At 31.1% G+C, this 17,818-nt stretch overlaps 1 protein-coding gene across 2 annotated transcripts; it reads right to left on the bottom strand.

Annotated features, from left to right (window-relative positions):
* Positions 1-8,270: 8,270 nt before the first annotated feature.
* Positions 8,271-16,049, bottom strand: LOC132948526 (AT-rich interactive domain-containing protein 1B-like). Of its 2 annotated transcripts, XM_061019033.1 has the most exons (4): positions 15,908-16,049; positions 15,598-15,825; positions 10,634-10,753; positions 8,271-10,208 (listed from the first exon to the last, which is right to left on the bottom strand). In XM_061019033.1, the coding sequence occupies exons 2-4, from the start codon at positions 15,619-15,621 to the stop codon at positions 8,826-8,828; spliced, it is 1,527 nt and encodes a 508-aa protein (XP_060875016.1). In that variant the 5' UTR covers positions 15,622-15,825; positions 15,908-16,049; the 3' UTR covers positions 8,271-8,825. The 2 variants fall into 2 exon arrangements, with proteins under 2 accessions (XP_060875016.1, XP_060875015.1); XM_061019032.1 differs by having other exon boundaries at positions 15,598-16,024.
* Positions 16,050-17,818: the final 1,769 nt, after the last annotated feature.

The following is a 17,818-nucleotide window of genomic DNA, read 5'->3' as shown; positions in this document are numbered from 1 at the left end:
ATACAAATACACAACGTCATATTGAAAAAGTTTTCAATGTCTACAAAGATACGTTGTATATGTGCAATATAATTTTTACTTGTCGATATTTTTTCCTATAAAATATAATATACCTATTTGCATTTTTGGGATTGCTTTTTACCTGCGACCATTACCCGAATGTTATATCATAAGGTCAGGTATTCTGGTATTCATACTGTATAGACCGGTCACATACATCACAGTAAAAGAAAAAAAAGGTGAACAAGTGGGTACCGCTCTGCAGTAGGTACAGTAGTTGTCGAGCACGTCGTTCTAATGGGTGTGTTATATTTGAATTCAAATCATTGTATACGAAAACTAATCTGAGCGGAGATGTTGTGTCAGCCTAGCATACTTTTATACATAGTCGAATTTAATAGTTAAAAAAAAAAAATAATTAAAATCGTAAATATCTCATATTTTCCTGGCTATAAATAGCGTAACATTCCGGTGAACTTTTTCTTTTTCATAGAGGTAGTAACTAGTAAAATAGTAAAACTTGTTGGTAACCTTCTATTAAAATGTATAGTGTTAGCTATGAAAAGGAAAGATTTTATGAATGTCTAACTTCAGTTATTTTGCAAAATATAATTTACAGAATTTAAAAAAATTTCTTTCGACTATAAATAGCTCAAAAAGAGTCAAAATCGTTTGAACATTTTAACAAAATTTAATCATAAATATATATTTTAGTAATTTTAACATTAGGTGAACATTTTAAGTATGTAGGATTATTAGTTTTTGAATTAATCAAAATATCACAAATTGATAGATGAAAATTCGTTTAATACAACATAATATAATATAATACTATGAATATAATATGTACATACACACGTGTATACTGAATGTCTATTAAAAATTGTATATATATATACCCTCTCTTGAAAAATTCCTAGATTCTACTGCCTACTGTACTAACAGCAGAACTGTTACTTACTCACCCCTTGTCGTACGAATACGGTTTCCGACATTTATTGTTACCAAATTGGTTTTTAATAAAAATAAAATATATAGTATACTTTTACTTTTTTTTGATTCACAGATCACAGGCAATTCACAGCGCATCTGAATTTTGGATGTTAGTTAGTTAAATGTAATGTTCGAATGGTCGATAGTTCATAAAATATATTCCGACAATAATTTCAAACGATACATTTAATAGGTTTATCCTATATTTACTTTTGAACCTTTTAATGGTTTTAATTCAATTATTTACTTACATACATGGTTATCCAGAATCTATCTAACATAACTTAACTGTACTCATAGACAGTGGATTTTTTGATTTAATTATTAGTACTCAAAATTGTATTTATTTATAATTTATATATTTAAGCGTGTACAGTGTACACGGGCCGAGTCCAATAACAGTTGCTTAATGTATAAATCAATTTGGTACAAACAATAATACATGATTGATGTTATGCACAATAATAGTTTTTATTAATTTGACATATAAATTCTCCTATAATCCTTAAAATTCGTACATTACAGGCACACACTTTTATGATAACGCATTGATTATAATATGTTTCGTAGGATTAATACAGTAACGATATCTTATACTGATTGAATCAAAATGCATAATATAACATGCAATCCTACGGCATGTGTGAAACAGGTAAAATATAAATTGATAGTAATTCAAAGTAGATAACATCAACAGAATAATAAATATCTCTGCAGTCTAAATAATAAGTCTTCGACGAAGAAAAAATTAAAACATTCGTATGGAAAAAAATTGGATAATATTATAGAACAGTATTAAAAATTAAAACACAATAAATGATACTGGAGGCATTATTAATAAGTAGATTAAAATATATAACACAATTGTTTAGTTGTCCACCCTAGGATATAATTTGTTTACAGACATGTGGATTTTTATACGTTATAATATAATATTGTTATCTAGTATGATATAGTTTTATATTTTATTTTGTAGTGAAAAACTACAATTATACATTACCGAATGAATTCTTATTTATTATTTTATCAGTCTACAGCATTCGACATTATATACTATATTATGATAATATATCTAATAATATCTAAACCTATATGAAATCACTATTATGATGTAAATAATACTTTATATATTTTATAGCTCATACTACTATATAAATGCACTCAACTATAAAGTATAAAATATACGTTTTAATACCTTTTCATGAAAAACCTTTATACTAATAACTGATAACTCATTACGATTAGTCGTTCACAGCTTCAATAATAGACATTTCTCGGTCAAGGTTAACTAAGGGCCGAGAATTTATTTGTTGATAATTCAGTTTTAGATTCTGAGCGAAGCGATGAATGTATTGATTTTACAATGATGTGTATTTTTTTTATTTTTTTTTTTATTTTTGTGTTTGTCATCACCTTTTAGGACAGTAAAAGTGCTTGGATTTTCTTCAATAGTAACTTTTCTGATAGGAAAGTGAATCTAGTTGGTACTTTGGGGGATCAAAAATAAAAATTTCCCAGTAGTTTTCACAAGCGACGTGAAAAACAAAAGAAAAATTAAGGAAAAACAGGAATTTTTACGCAAAATCTGTTTTCGAGAAAATCGATTTTGGTTTTTGGTGTAACTCTAAAACAAATGACTGTAGGGACATGAAATTTTGACTGAATGTTTATATTAGCATTTTCTATACACCATGAAATTTACAAAATATTTTGACTCTTTTTGAGCTGTTTACGGCCATTGTCAGTTTTCAATTTTTTTAGTTTTTTTTTCTATAAATATCAATACAATTTTATCTGTTGAGTAAAAAAGCTTGAAAATTTAATAGAAGGCTCCTAGGTTATTGTTTCAAAGGCAGATGAAAAAAATTTAAAATCCTTAGTCACAGTTTTTATTTATAAGCATTTAAAGTTCAAATTTTGACAAAATACGGAAAAATCACGAAAAATAGCAAATTATTTTGAGTTGAGAATTCATAAAAATTTTTCTTTTTAAATCTAAGATTTGAAAATGTAATATAAGATTACTCATAAGTTTGTCTACCTTTATCAAAAAAAAAATGTCTAGAAGAAACTTAAATTAAATTTTTATGAGCGTCTGAAATTTATATTTTTACAACATTTGATATTTACTCGATTTCTCATGTAACAATTTTCTTATTTTATTGTAATTAAAAAACGAATGACTGTAGATACTTGAAAATTTTACTGAATGTTTATATTAGCATTTTCTATACACCATAAAATGTTGAAAATATTTTGACTCTTTTTGAGCTGTTTACGGACATTGTTAGTTTTCATTTTTTTTAGTTTATTTTTCTATAAATATCAATAAATTTTTATTTGTTTTGTTAAAAAAGCGTGAAAATTTAATATAAGGCTCCTGATATATCGTTCTAATAGCAGTTGAAAAATATTAAAAATACATAGGCACAATTTTTTTTTATAAGCATTTAAAGTTAAAATTTTGACAACATTTATCAAATTTATAATTTATTAATTATTTTGAGGTTAAAAATGTATAAATTTTTAACTTTTATGGCTAAGGATTGAAAATTTAAGACAAGGCTCCACGTAAATAGGTTATATATAAATTACTTTATTCACAATAATATCATCAAGTATACTTGGTAAAATCATAGACTGACTGACCGTTTTCGCTCAGAATCGTTTTTCTTATACAATGATATTATATCATTGAATTCAAATTTAACACCATCCATTACAGTGACCCACTTGTAACCTACTGTACAGCAGAGCGACATTCACTTATCCATCTTTTTTTTATACGAAACTATAAAACTTCTCGGATTATAATCCTGGATATTTTTATCTCATTAGTAGCATTTATTTATGGAGTTGATTTTAATTAATATCATTGTTTAATGCAACGTCACTGAAATAATACACCGTTGTATATGTGTCCCTATTAATTCATAACATTGGCACACTTTCTTTAAGTCTAAAGCTCAGTACACAACAAAAGAAATTTCCTATTGTAAATAATAATATACCTACTACTCATTAACTTTTCTTTCTCAATAGTACCTACCTATATAATAATTATAATATATTCCTATGACATATTATATAAAGTATATATTACTGGTATTTTGTCAAGTCAAGTAAAATGGGTAACTCGGGACGAGACTTGGATATGCACTGAAAAAAACAGGGTTGCAATTAGTATATTACACCTATTTTCGTATTTACATTTTGGACGTTTGCAAGTGTCATCTCTCCTTGAAGTCTGTCAAATTATTCATATTAGTATTTTTTATTTTGTGTATAATTTATCTTATCCATGTACCATATATATTTTATATACTTATTAGTTATTATGCCCTTACGTATATACCTACGAAGATATATTTCTTATAAATATTAAACATAATATGTATATATATATATAAGGAACGTAACTAGTATGTAGAGCACCAGAGCCCTATTGGCATATCTTACATTAAATCATCCGTCTGAAAGAAAATCGTATAAATTATCAAGATGTCATGCTACCGGCCACAGTCGGGACGAAAATAAAATAGTTAACATCTTTGCAATTGTAATAAAACAATTCAGTTCCGACTAACTTCAGATAAAGACATTTTGAAAAGAAAATATTAAAATATTAAAAATAACAGATTTCATGATGTGGATAAAATTATTATTCGTCACTTCTATTAGTTATACTAGCTATTAAATAACTGAAATAGAACTTAAAAATTTGATCGTTTGCGTGTGTTATCATTTAATTATTCGAGTGTGCTGATTCCCGATAACAGTTTTAAATATACCTATAATAACAAAAGTGCGTTTAAACTTTAAACAGAAAAAAAAATAACAAAATAAAAATTAATGAATAATATAACGACAAACAATTCACAAACAAAATTGTATAATATTACATTACAAAAAGACTCAATAGGGATAAAATTAATTTATCCAGGGTCATTCAAATTAAAATTATTGGCCATGTCTGTTATGAGGTCTATAACTTCTAATAACTGGTTATTATTGTTGAATAGAGATTATGTGCTAAGGGTTTAATAATTAATGTCATGTTCCTACTGCAAGTGGGGAAACTGTACGTAGGTAGAAACTTAATTAATATTATTTAATTCACAAATATTTGTTTTCTTTCCAATAAGTTCTACTTTGTTAATATTAATGCAATCTAATAGTCGTCTATTCAGCAATTTTTTTTTTTTTTTTTATTAAACATAAAAGACCACGGCAGCTCTGACCATTGGTCTGAAAGTGACTTACATTATTATTGCACGGTTACATACAATTTATACATAATATATATACAGGTTATATTTCTTTATATAAAGTAGATTTGTTTAGAAAAATTCAAAAACTATTTATTTTTCCAAACAAATCTACTTTATATAAAGAAATAGTTTTTGAATTGCGGTTGATTCTGGACTGAACATTTCGTATAGGTGAGTAGCTCCGTGGGTTTCAATACGATCTTGTTGGTTATTTTTGCACTCAGTGAAAATGTGCTTGATCGTGGGTTGTACACCACAGGTGGTGCAATTGGGTGAATCTTCTCTTGTCATAAGGTGTCGGTGGGTACATGAAGTATGACCTATTCTTAGGCGGTTTATAATTGTTTCTTGTCTTCTGGAACGACCGGGCGGGGGAGGCCATGGGAGTATTGATTTTTTTATTTCATTGAGGTTGGTTGTTTGATTTGACCAATATTGTTGCCACCTTTCGCAAGTGTGATTTTTCATGTATTTTTTTGCGTCGATGTAAGATAATAATTCTGGTATAGTAATAGCTTTAGGTGACATGTGTGAAATATGGCGACCACGTCGGCTTTTTCATTGCCTGCTACATTGCTATGTCCAGAAATCCACACGAAAGATGTGTGTATGCCGGCAGACCGTGCAATGTGACTGCAGGAGTTATGGATAGTAAGTAGGGGGAACTGTACGTAGGTACAAACTTAATTAATATTATTTCATTTCTCAAATATTTGTCTTCTTTCCAATAAGTTCTAATTAATATTAATGCAATCTAATAGTCGTCTATTCAGCAATTTTTAAATTATAACGATTATATAATATATAGTGTATTTTTAATTTGTGATATTATGATGTATTTATGCATTTTTCATAAGTTACATTCAACACTACACTGATCATCAAAATATAAATTAGATTGATTTCACTGCGAGGGAAAATGCTTACACATCTTAAAAATCGTTGTTGTCTACACGACCCACTGAACGAAAAGTGTCAGTTGTACACTTGTACGTCATGGATGACAAATCATCAGCGAGCATCTAAATTCCAAGTGTCGCTTATAATATACAGTCCAGCACAGTGCACTATGACCAGAGATAAAGACATATGGTGAACTTTTGTTGTTGTTGTTGTGATTTTTCAGTCTCACTAGCGTAGCTGTTTATTTTTTACGAAAAATATAGAGAGAATTTCGGCTAACGTTTTATTTCACAAACTTATTCGTCTACCTATTTAAAACGGGAACTTGCTGTATGCATATTGTAGATTATACCGTTAGTGAATATTTGACTATACTTTTATGCATTCGTTTTCAGTTTTGAAACTTGAGCAATCTGTTAAATGCTTATACTTTGTACGCTTTCAGCAGTAGTTTTTTTCGAAACACATTATAATCGTTCGTAAAGTTTGGCAAAAAAACTGGAGAGTTTTGTTATTTATCTATAATTGTTGGTATACACTATCGTATACGTCGGTGCAGTAAGTTATGATTCATATATAATATATAATTTAATTAAAATCTGGCATCCTTATCTTATTTCCCGATTAAACTTCATATTATTATTTTAGCTTGTTCATTATAATGTAGACCACACACACACACACAGAGTTAGTATAAATAATATCCACAGATGCAATCCAAAAACTTTACAAACGCACATCATGGGGGAAAAAAGTAAAACAGCTTTTTATGTGCAGTAGACACTCAGACAAATTACGATGATTTCCTTTGAGCCAAGTTAGAGTGTAACTGTGTAACGGACCGTTCTATAATACGTTTCATAAATATATATTATTATTTTTGTTGTAGTCAACTAAGGTGGCGTGTGGATGCCCGTGTTTTTGTTGTATAACCGTCAACGAAGTTATTTAATTTACTTATAAAACTAATAATGTAGGTACCTAAGTGTTCATGATAAAATTATTGTCTTACTTGAATAATTATATGACTAATCTTATAATCCTATTATATAGGGTCAATATGATGATAAGTCAGAGATAACCAATATAGCCAACTAAATAAAACGTTAAAAATAATATGTTCATGTCAAATCTTTAAAAATCTAAAACCTAAGCTTAAATAATCGTTAAAACTATTAATTGTTTCTTAGGTATAAAATAATATATAATTAACTAAATATTAAATGAGTAATTGTGAATATTCAATATTATAACACATTAAAATAATTTAAAATTATAATAAATCATGATTTAGAAAAGGGAAATTAATAACAAAATCCATCGCTCCGCTCAGAACCTATAAAAGTAAATTTTTTTAATTTCAATAAGTTATTTTGTTAATTTGTTTTAAATGTTATATATCTGATTCATTGTGTACGTCAATATATTTTCAAATAATATTATAAATAATTTGAACAATTCAATAATGAAATCTTATTGTAGTATATTTTATATTTTAGGAGGAATAACTAACACAATAGTATAATACACAATACACATACGATAACACTTAAAATATACTTAAATAATAATATTATATAGTTAATAATACAACTACAAAGTCACAAATCTACCTAAATAATTATTTTGTACCTAGTATTTTATTAATTATTCCTTAGAATAACATTGTATCGAATTGATTTAAATAATGATTTACAATTGCAGAACGATACAGTGGTTTCGAGAAATATAATAAAAAAAATCCATGTAGATATTATGATAAAAATAATATGTGACAGTAAACAAAAATTAATACAGTTTAACAACAATATAATATTATATTCGCGATATGTTGATAAAATAAACATTTTAACGAGGTATTCGTGAATAAAAACTGATACTTTAAAATATTTGTGTCGATAATACTCGTCTGTAGTTCAGGATATTATTGTCCGTGTTGGGCTGGCATGATACCAAAAGGATTCCATGTGGACCAAACTGACAAACTCTTCGACTATGTGGGTAACATCCGTTCATAATTAAATGATTTTCGGTGCAGAGATTTTCAAACGATTCACAATTGAACACTTCTGCGCTGTGGATGATGAACGATGAAGTTTTAAAAAAAAAGAGGACATTTACCAAACAGGTATACGTGTACGTTCGCGACAATATTTTGAACGGGTACGTCGCAGGTTCGTATCGAAACGGTATTCCTGTAACGGTTACCACAGTTCCGTCATCTTAAAGTGGCGTGTTCATCAAAAGTTGTAGTTTAAATTTTTGTTTTTGTTTATCCTCGTCAATCTCGTGGCTGCAGAGTTTTAATAGGATTACAGGAATCACTTCATGTGCATTCCCTAATATTATGTATTATTATACTGTTGTGTAAATAATATGGTTTCTATTATTTACGATAGAATATATAATATGTTATTATCTATTTTCTATTATTTATGTTATTCTATTCGATTTTACCTCAATGTGTGTATTGCAAAAAGTTTCGTAGGCAATGATACCCTATGCGAACATAGTTACCAATATGGTAGTGGAATTATTGATAGCAAACTAAAACGATTTAACGATAAAAATAACAACAAAGCGCAACGATGATATTATTATTGCTCCTGGAAAAATAGCCCTTCGACGCGGTCGCGAATCGGCTGGTCCTAATGCCGCCTAATCGTAGCGTCTGCTACCGCCGTACCAGCTGGGAAAGTACGACGATGCGGCCGTGTATCCGTGCATGTTTACCGGCGGCTGCGGCGAGTGTCTCTTCCGGTATTTGCCGGAGACTTGCACGCTTTCGGGAATTTCGAACGGGTATGGCGGCTCCTCGAAACGGTATTCCCGCAACGGTTGCTTTTGTACCGTTACCGCTGTTTCGTCGGCGGAGTCGGCCGCGCGGTCGTCCCGGTAATCCCTGTAGTCTCTGTCATCCCTGCCGTCCCTGTCGTCCCGTTCCTGCGAACGGTTGTCGGCATCGTCGTACTGCAGCGGCGCGCTCCCATCGTCGCGCGGCTCTTCGGAAGGCCCATCCACCTGCGCCGGTCGAGGCGGCTCCAGATCCGAGCCCGGCACCTGTGCCTGACGTTCCTCGGACGAACCGCTGTGGTGCTTGCGTTCCGTCGACGCTGCGGGCGCGACGTCCGGCTGACGGTGCACCACCGGGTCGTGTTCGGACGATAGATATTGGATGCCGGTCAGGTAGGCGGACGTGTCCGCCGACGTCGTCGACGAGTACTTGCGGGAAAAGTGTTCAACCGGCTGATCAGCGCCCTGTTCTTCGGCCAAATACCCAAACGGACTGGCGCCGCCCAAATGGCTCGACTGATAACGTTCGGGGCTACCACCGCCGCCGCCCAGCTGATTTGCGTGATACCGTTCGGGGCTGCCGCCGCCGCCGCCCAGCTGATTTGCGTGATACCGTTCGGGGCTACCGCCGCCGCCGCCGCCTAGTGAATTGGCTTGATGATGTCCGGGGGCGCCGAACTTGGGCAGCTGATCGAAATGGCTGTTGGGTTTGCCACCGAAGTGGTGTTCAGCCGACTGTTCCGCGGGCGGCGACAGCCGTTGTTTCTTGTATCCGGCCACCGGTTTCGGACGTCCGTCGAACTGTTGCGGTTTTTTGTACTGGCCCGGTTGGCCGCCGTGTTTTTCCGTTCGTGGTTTCTTGTAGAACTTGTGCAACGGCTGCTTTGGCCGGCCTCCCACTCCGACGCCACCACCTCCGATCGGTGCGGACTGTTTTCCCGACGCGTCCTCCAAATGGTTTTCGAAGCCGCCGCCGAATCCTCCACCACCGCCGCTTCCCCCGAACCCGCCACCGTCGCCACTCCCTCCGTCGCTGCCTCCTCCATGTCCTTCGTACATGTACTTGACGTGTGCGTTGAATCCGTTATGCTTGTCGGCCGTGTACTCGACCACCCGCATGTGTCCGTCCGGTTGCAGAAACGAGTATGAACCGTGCACCGTGTCTCCGTCCCGGTGTTCCCAGTGGCTCTTGACATCTTTCGTTTTTGGATCGTGCACCCAATATCCGTACTTGTACAGCGGCTTCACCTGCGAACCGACCGAAAATCCAAAATTTTAAACTAATTCACAAAGTTGTCGGTCATAAGCGACGCCTGCAAGATAAAATTAGCTTACGAAAACTATATAGTAGATAAAACAGAAAACTTTAAATTTATGCTTACACAAAATTAATTACGTTAATGATTACGTTTAATGATTTGTGTTTTGATTGGTCACTCTTAGAAACTGTATTTTTATCATTCCTATATCATGATTTAAGCTAAATGTTTTCATATATTTTTATTCAATATCGAATCAATTGATAAACCTGGTTTATCTGAATTGTCCACATCACAGAGTTTTTGTGACAGTTAATAAAGCTGTTACTACTATTTTATAGTACTAACAGTACTAAATATTACTTTCACTACTGACTATTATTAATATATAAAGTTTGATTTTTGTGTACTTACGTGATGATCTTCATGATGTTCTTCGTTATGACCACCATGACCATCCCCTATCTGCTCGCCGTAGTATTGACACCAAACAGATCTCTGCGCCCATGTCGCAAAAACTAATATTCTGAAAGCCTAGAAAACGAGATATCATTATTGTAATTGGGGACTATAGTCCACATAACATTCTTTGTGCTGACTGCCGTGTGAAGTTAAAAATTGTGTGCTGTGAATAATATTGCGCATAAAAATATTTTTATTGTTTTCATTTATTTTGGTCAGAGCCCTGCTTAGGTGGGATGGTGGCTAGGGGAGTTGCAGACCGGGGCCCAGACATAATTAGAGATGGGACTCTAATTATGTCTGGGTATATTACTGAAATACAGACATGAATGATTTATTCATATAATCATATCAATCAACGTTAAATAATTACTTATAGACTTATATGGTGTAATTTATTTATAATCTCAAGAAATAAAATTAATACAATGAAACGATAAAGCAAAAAAAATTAAATTTATAATTTAAGTTTAGGTACTCCCACCAAAAAACTACCACCGGGCCCCAAAATTTCTAAGTAAGGCTCTGATTTTTGGTTTTAGTTATTAGTTGTTATTCATCTATGGCACAAAAAGCCTTTAAGTATTTATAAACATGACTTGAGATTTTAGGTTTTTGGAGAACAAGTTTGTTATTACTACCTTAAATTCCACAACAGACTACAAAACCACACCAATCCCCTCATTAAAGATCTTTCATCTCACTCCCTTCCGGGTAACACGGTAAGGAGACTCCAGCGTAACTGGCCCAGAGACTGGTTAGCATAATACACAGGACTATACGTTAAACTTTAAAAAAAAAAAAAAATTCTCGCCGAAGTGCTGTTGCTGGACAGTCTCTTCAATTCACGATTTTTCATGTTAAATAAGAATAGCATTACATATAAATGAATGCTGCCGCATTTTTGTTTGTATTAATTCTATTACTATTGTATTCAAATATCTTTTAAGCTTATTGTACCACGAGTACAGATTGTTAAATTTTCTTAATTCAAAAATAAAAAATAAAAAAAAAAAAGTTTGTTATATAATTTATTTATGTTATGCTAACTGTATCTATTTTGTATTACTTCTTAAAAATTACACGATAGTGCACGAATAACGTATTAATGATATTATGGTAATTATTAGTTGAAACGTGGCACGTTTGAGAAAATGTATTGATTTTTTTTTTTTGTAAAAAATACTATCCACACTATCTCCTGCGATTTACAATATCATCAGGTTTGATGTTATTATTTCAATATTATAATAAACAGCACGCGCGCCCACTTTAATACCAGTTTCACGTTATCGGTTTGAACACAATGAATCGATATACATTCGTTTACGTCTTTTGTTACGAATAATTTCGAAGCTTTTCTTTCGGCGCCTTTCTCGTTGACGTGACATTGTTAATGTAATAAACATGCAGTGAATATTCGCGATAGAGTATTTAGATAATATATGCGTCTCAGAATCTCCCGAACGTATTTCTTTGCCACATTGGTAGTTAGCGGAACAATTAATATTGCACTATTCTCGAAAATGTATGCCAAGTTATTAACATTATAGGTAACTCTTAGATGACTCTTTTCTATTATAAGTGTACCAGGTACCTACCTATAATATTATAAAAATGTTTTATCTAACGTTTTGGATGGTTTTCTATATAAAGAAAATATAGAAAATATAGCTTATATAAGCTTACACAAAAATCTAATTATAATAATTATATGTGTCAGTAAATATTTTCTGACGAGTACGTGCAGTGTATAAACATATGTTTACACAATTTAACGTGTACGATTGTACGAAACTTTAACTATTGAACATTAAAACATATTTTAACGTTTGTATGCTTTTTAGTTTTTAGCATTCGTGAAAACCAAATTTAGTCATTCGGTAAATATACTTGTAAATTCAAAGTTTTAATGTATATTCCAAAATTATATACTTTTAACTCCCATTGAGTAAAGTAAAAACAAAAATATTTATTTTTAATTCAAATATGGACAGTACATATGTTTTAAACTCATTCGCATTTATATTATCATACTATTATGTATTTCCCAAATAGGTAGTGATAAAAAACGAAATATTATTTACTATAACCTACTTCCAAAATATAAATGTTCTTGAAAGTTTAGAATTAAAAATGATTTTTAAACATTGGTATTTGCAATGGTAATAATAATACAGTAATATGATTTATGAATATTGTAGTTTAGGAAATAAATATGGTCTTATGGAATATTTATGGAATGTATACTGTATAATATTATTATTGAATTATAAATTGGATATGTACAATACGATGAGTATTTGGGGTATAATAATATGTCTAGCATGGTTATGGTAGATATTGGCATATTGTAAGTTTGAGGGTAAGTCTAGACGTCTAGTACTAATATATTTTCAAATTTTAAGTGATTTACTGACCGTCATAATAATATTCTCGGACTATTGACATTCGAAAATAGAAAGAAAAACAATATACCTAATTTATATAATGGGTGATACTTACCAGGAAACATCAATATACGAGTACATAATAGATGTTTTTATTTTATTAGCCGAAACAAATTGTCAATAAATCCTAGTAAGTAAATATTTATTGACTGGAATATCAATAGACATAAATTTATGAAAATTTTGAAGTATGTGAAATGTCGTGCATTAATCCAAGTAAACAAATCGTCCGAGTACCATATTATTTGGGTTGAGGTGAATTCAAATGTTACGTCACTCGACAGCGGACACCACTCGAGAAATAGCTTTATATCAATTTTCGATTTTATTTCAGCACTGACTTTTTTTTTTTTGAAAGAATCTTAATATTATGTTACGTTATCTCGCATAATATGTAAATTAAAAATTTATTTTAAATAAATAAATAATAAATGATTCTAAAATACTTCGTATATTTTTAAATTAATAAATTCTGATATAGCGAATAATTTAACTAACTGGTTGACTACGATTTAAGAAAAAAAACAAGTTTTTTAATTTAAAAACCTTTGTACCATTAGCAAGTCAGAATGAAAATATGAAAATACAATTTTTCCATCTTCTATAGTTTATAAAATGGCAACTTAAACTTAAGTTTTTTAATATATACATAGATTTGGTATATCTTATAATAAATTCGCGTTTTTAATGAGTCTAATGAAATATTGTCCAAAATTTTACATCTCCAATATTTTTCTGCGAGCAAGTTTATACAAAACTAACTATAATCTATAGTTCGTTACTGCGTTATTGTTAATGGCAATTAAAGAGGTTTTTTATCTTAATTTCATTTTTTCAAAACTTATACCCAAATTTAATTTAATCTATTAAAGTTATTAAATGTACAGAGCTGAAAGTATTAAAATATTTTAAAACAAATTTAGGTCACTCTCTACCAAAACATAGGTAGTTAAGAGTTTTAGATGGAAAAAATTGTTAATAACAATATTATCCATTGCGTTAGTCGTTGTCTACGTAAGAGGGGAAAATAGATTAGAGTGAAACATAATAAAAAAGTGTAATTTTTACTCACATCTATACATGCTATTATATGTGATGAGAAAAAATATGAATTTAGATTACATTTTTAAACGATTTAGTATGATTACACCGTAGGTACTCATTTTCAAGACAACACTTAAAGTACCTAGGTAGTAACTCTGATCAGATTTTTATACTGAACGAAATATATTCTGAAACTACTTTTCTGTAAATTCTATAAAATATATTTTCTTTTAGCTATGATAAAAATAATCCTAATTTTTAAATTGTCTTCTATAATTTAGTAATTAATGAAAAATTTTTATTTACGATATATTATTATGTATTTTACGCTGGTTAGTAGATCAATAAACTTAACATATATAGTCTGCATTGTAGGTATTTTAATCTATTAACTGATTTGATACTAGAGAGGACCCTTATTAGTTATTAATTTGTTTTATTATATTTAAGCTAAAATATTGAATTTTATTATATTTTTAAAAAATGTATTTTAATTAGAAAGTGATATTCTCGTTATGAATTTAAAACAAATACAATTGCATTATTTTTTCGAAAGGCTTAATTATAAACGAATCTTATAAGATATCTCAAGAAATGTTTTCAAAAGATTATTTATTTAATACATTCTATATTATTAAAAAATAAATATTTGATTTAGATGGTATATTATGTCTATATATTATAATTGTATATGTAAACAAGTCACTCTGAAATATTTACTCAGTATAATGTAATACAATATGACCCCGTAATAATATACTAAAACAAAAGTAGTTCTAAAATATCTCCAATTTTGTTCGCGTCATTTGTCACGTAGGAATCAAAATAATATATATAATATGTATGATCAAATTACCTACCTATATTTTATATAATAAAATAATTAATGATTTTTTTTCAAATTTGTAAATTTACGATTTATTAGACTATATGTGGTTGTATTTATAGTGAAATACGCGATACATATTAAAAACCATTGGGCATTAAGTAGTTATTGTCAGTAGTTGTTAAAGATAGACGTTTAATAGTGAATATTTTTTCCACTGCGTTTATCGGGTGACGTAAAAATATATTATAATATATTATTGTGTACCGTTATAATATAACATCTATATACCCGTAGGCCTTACAAATATTTCGTAAAAAAGTTGAAAGAATTCACCGATAAATGATTTTTGTGGAAAAACGTTCGATCGCTAAAGCCGCGTACACACTTGTAACATTTTCTGTTACCCCGTAACACCGTTCCACCAGTTGTCGGTAAATTTGGCCGCATCAAAGGATATGTTACGGGCAAATGTTACAAGTGTGTACGCGGCTCATGACAGCAAGATGGCTGCAGTCGAAATTCAGAAGAGATAATGTCTTATTGTCATATACTTATATGTATCCGCGTTTATGTAATATTATGTGTTGACTTACCCGGGTTGGTAGTGCGGAGATCATGTTTTCTGAGTAGATCGATAGATGTTTCCTCTAAAATGTCCTTAATATTTTATGCGTATCACTAGAAGTTCGGTATATTATGGCGACAACAACGAGAACTGTGGACGGCTTACTGTTGGAATTTTCTAGACGTCCAGTGAACTGTCCGAGGATACTGACAATGATAGTAATAACATCAACCACAACGATAATATACAAATAATACTAAAAATAAGTAATAACGACAATAAATAATAATAATAATAATAAAAATAACGATAAAGATAATGATAATGTAGCTCTGTACTTTATCTAATAAACAACTACGATTTCCCGGTGTGAAGGTAGAGTGGTCTATGACGGACGCTGGCTTGAGACCGTTAATTATGTATTGCCTTAGTTTCCCTCCATTTTTCACTGGCTGTACCGTTTTTCTCTGCCACCAGACCCAAACCATGACATAATAATCGAAAGAATATGTATAAAAAAAAAGAAATAACAGTAGGATTTATATAGGCAAGGAGGTAGGTGTATGCGTGTGTATATAATATTATATTATCCAGTTACGTCTTCTAACATTGTTATAAATACCCTACATTTCCAGCACGTATATATATATATATATATACACAAATTTATTATATCGACAGGTGCGCTGTCGGTAGGTCTACAATGGATGTAGGAATATCATAATATATAAGATATCGTATAGTTACACTGCATGCTAGGTGTACCTACCAGATGTGTACCTACATAATATTATTATTGTAAATGAAATCGATTTTCCGGAACGGTATAACAATAATATAATAATATTATATGTGCCTATAAATATGTAATCTACCTATCGTATGATCGAATGTCACGTCATACTGCTCAGTGTGGTTGTGTACGTGTTTGCTGCACGCATTGCTGCAATACTATTATAATATTATGATCTAATTATGACGATTATAATTACTAGTAGGTAATATCACAGATTGAATACCTACATTTAATAAAAAAAATAATATATAATTTATACTAGGCAATGACATGATACACACCAAAGCAGGGGTGGCTAACCCAAATGATCTTGCGGGTCACTTTGGAAATGGATTAAAATCTCAAGGGCCACATATTAAATTATACATAATATTAGTTTTGGACAAAATAAAAAAAAAACTTTTGGTGTTTAAATATTAATTAAAACAAACAGAGTGAATTATTATTATTTTTATTATTACTCATGATTTATATAAAAAAAAAAAATTAATAAACATAAATAATATAATAGATATATTTTATTTATTTAGTAAGATATGTATTTATTTCTTAACTCGTTCACTTAGCTTTTGAAAATCTTTAGAAATACGTTTATTTGTACATCACAATTATTGATGTTGCAGGTTTTTGTTCGTTAGGTTTAAGCATAGGTAAATCAAGCTCAAATCTTATCACGTTTGGCACCCTCAAAAGAGTACAGCGGTACTCTTCACCAACCGGCGCCCCAAAACGCCTGGTAACTTAAAATTGTACGGTAATAGTATTCCTTGGTCACCCAATATAAAATACCTCGGAGTAATTTTGAACAGAAAACTAACATGGAATCCACATATCACCTCCAAACTACAAAAGTAGTCCAAACTATAATAGATATATTTTATTTATTTAGTAAGATATGTATTTATTTCTTAACTCGTTCACTTAGCTTTTGAAAATCTTTAGAAATACGTTTATTTGTACAACACAATTATTGATGTTGCAGGTTTTTGTTCGTTAGGTTTAAGCATAGGTAAATCAAGCTCAAATCTTATCACGTTTGGCACCCTCAAAAGAGTACAGCGGTACTCTTCACCAACCGGCGCCCCAAAACGCCTGGTAACTTAAAATTGTACGGTAATAGTATTCCTTGGTCACCCAATATCAAATACCTCGGAGTAATTTTGAACAGAAAACTAACATGGAATCCACATATCACCTCCAAACTACAACAAGGCTATCAAAGGTTAAATACCCATTGATCAACAGGCAAACTGCATTAAGCTGGAGATGTTCTCTTATGCTTTATAAGCAAATCCTACGACCGTTACTTCTATACGCAGTCCCTGTGTGGGGAAAATGTGCAAAAACCCACATACACAAAATACAAGTTTTCCAATCAAAAGTGTTGAGAACCATTTCCAATGCTCCATGGTTCGTACGTAATGATGCACTTCACAAAGACTTCCAACTAGCC

The sequence above is a fragment of the Metopolophium dirhodum genome, chromosome 7 (assembly GCF_019925205.1).
Source record: "Metopolophium dirhodum isolate CAU chromosome 7, ASM1992520v1, whole genome shotgun sequence".
Lineage (NCBI taxonomy): Eukaryota > Metazoa > Arthropoda > Insecta > Hemiptera > Aphididae > Metopolophium > Metopolophium dirhodum.
Note: the sequence above shows the minus strand (reverse complement) of the source record. Positions and strands in the feature narration are given on the sequence as shown.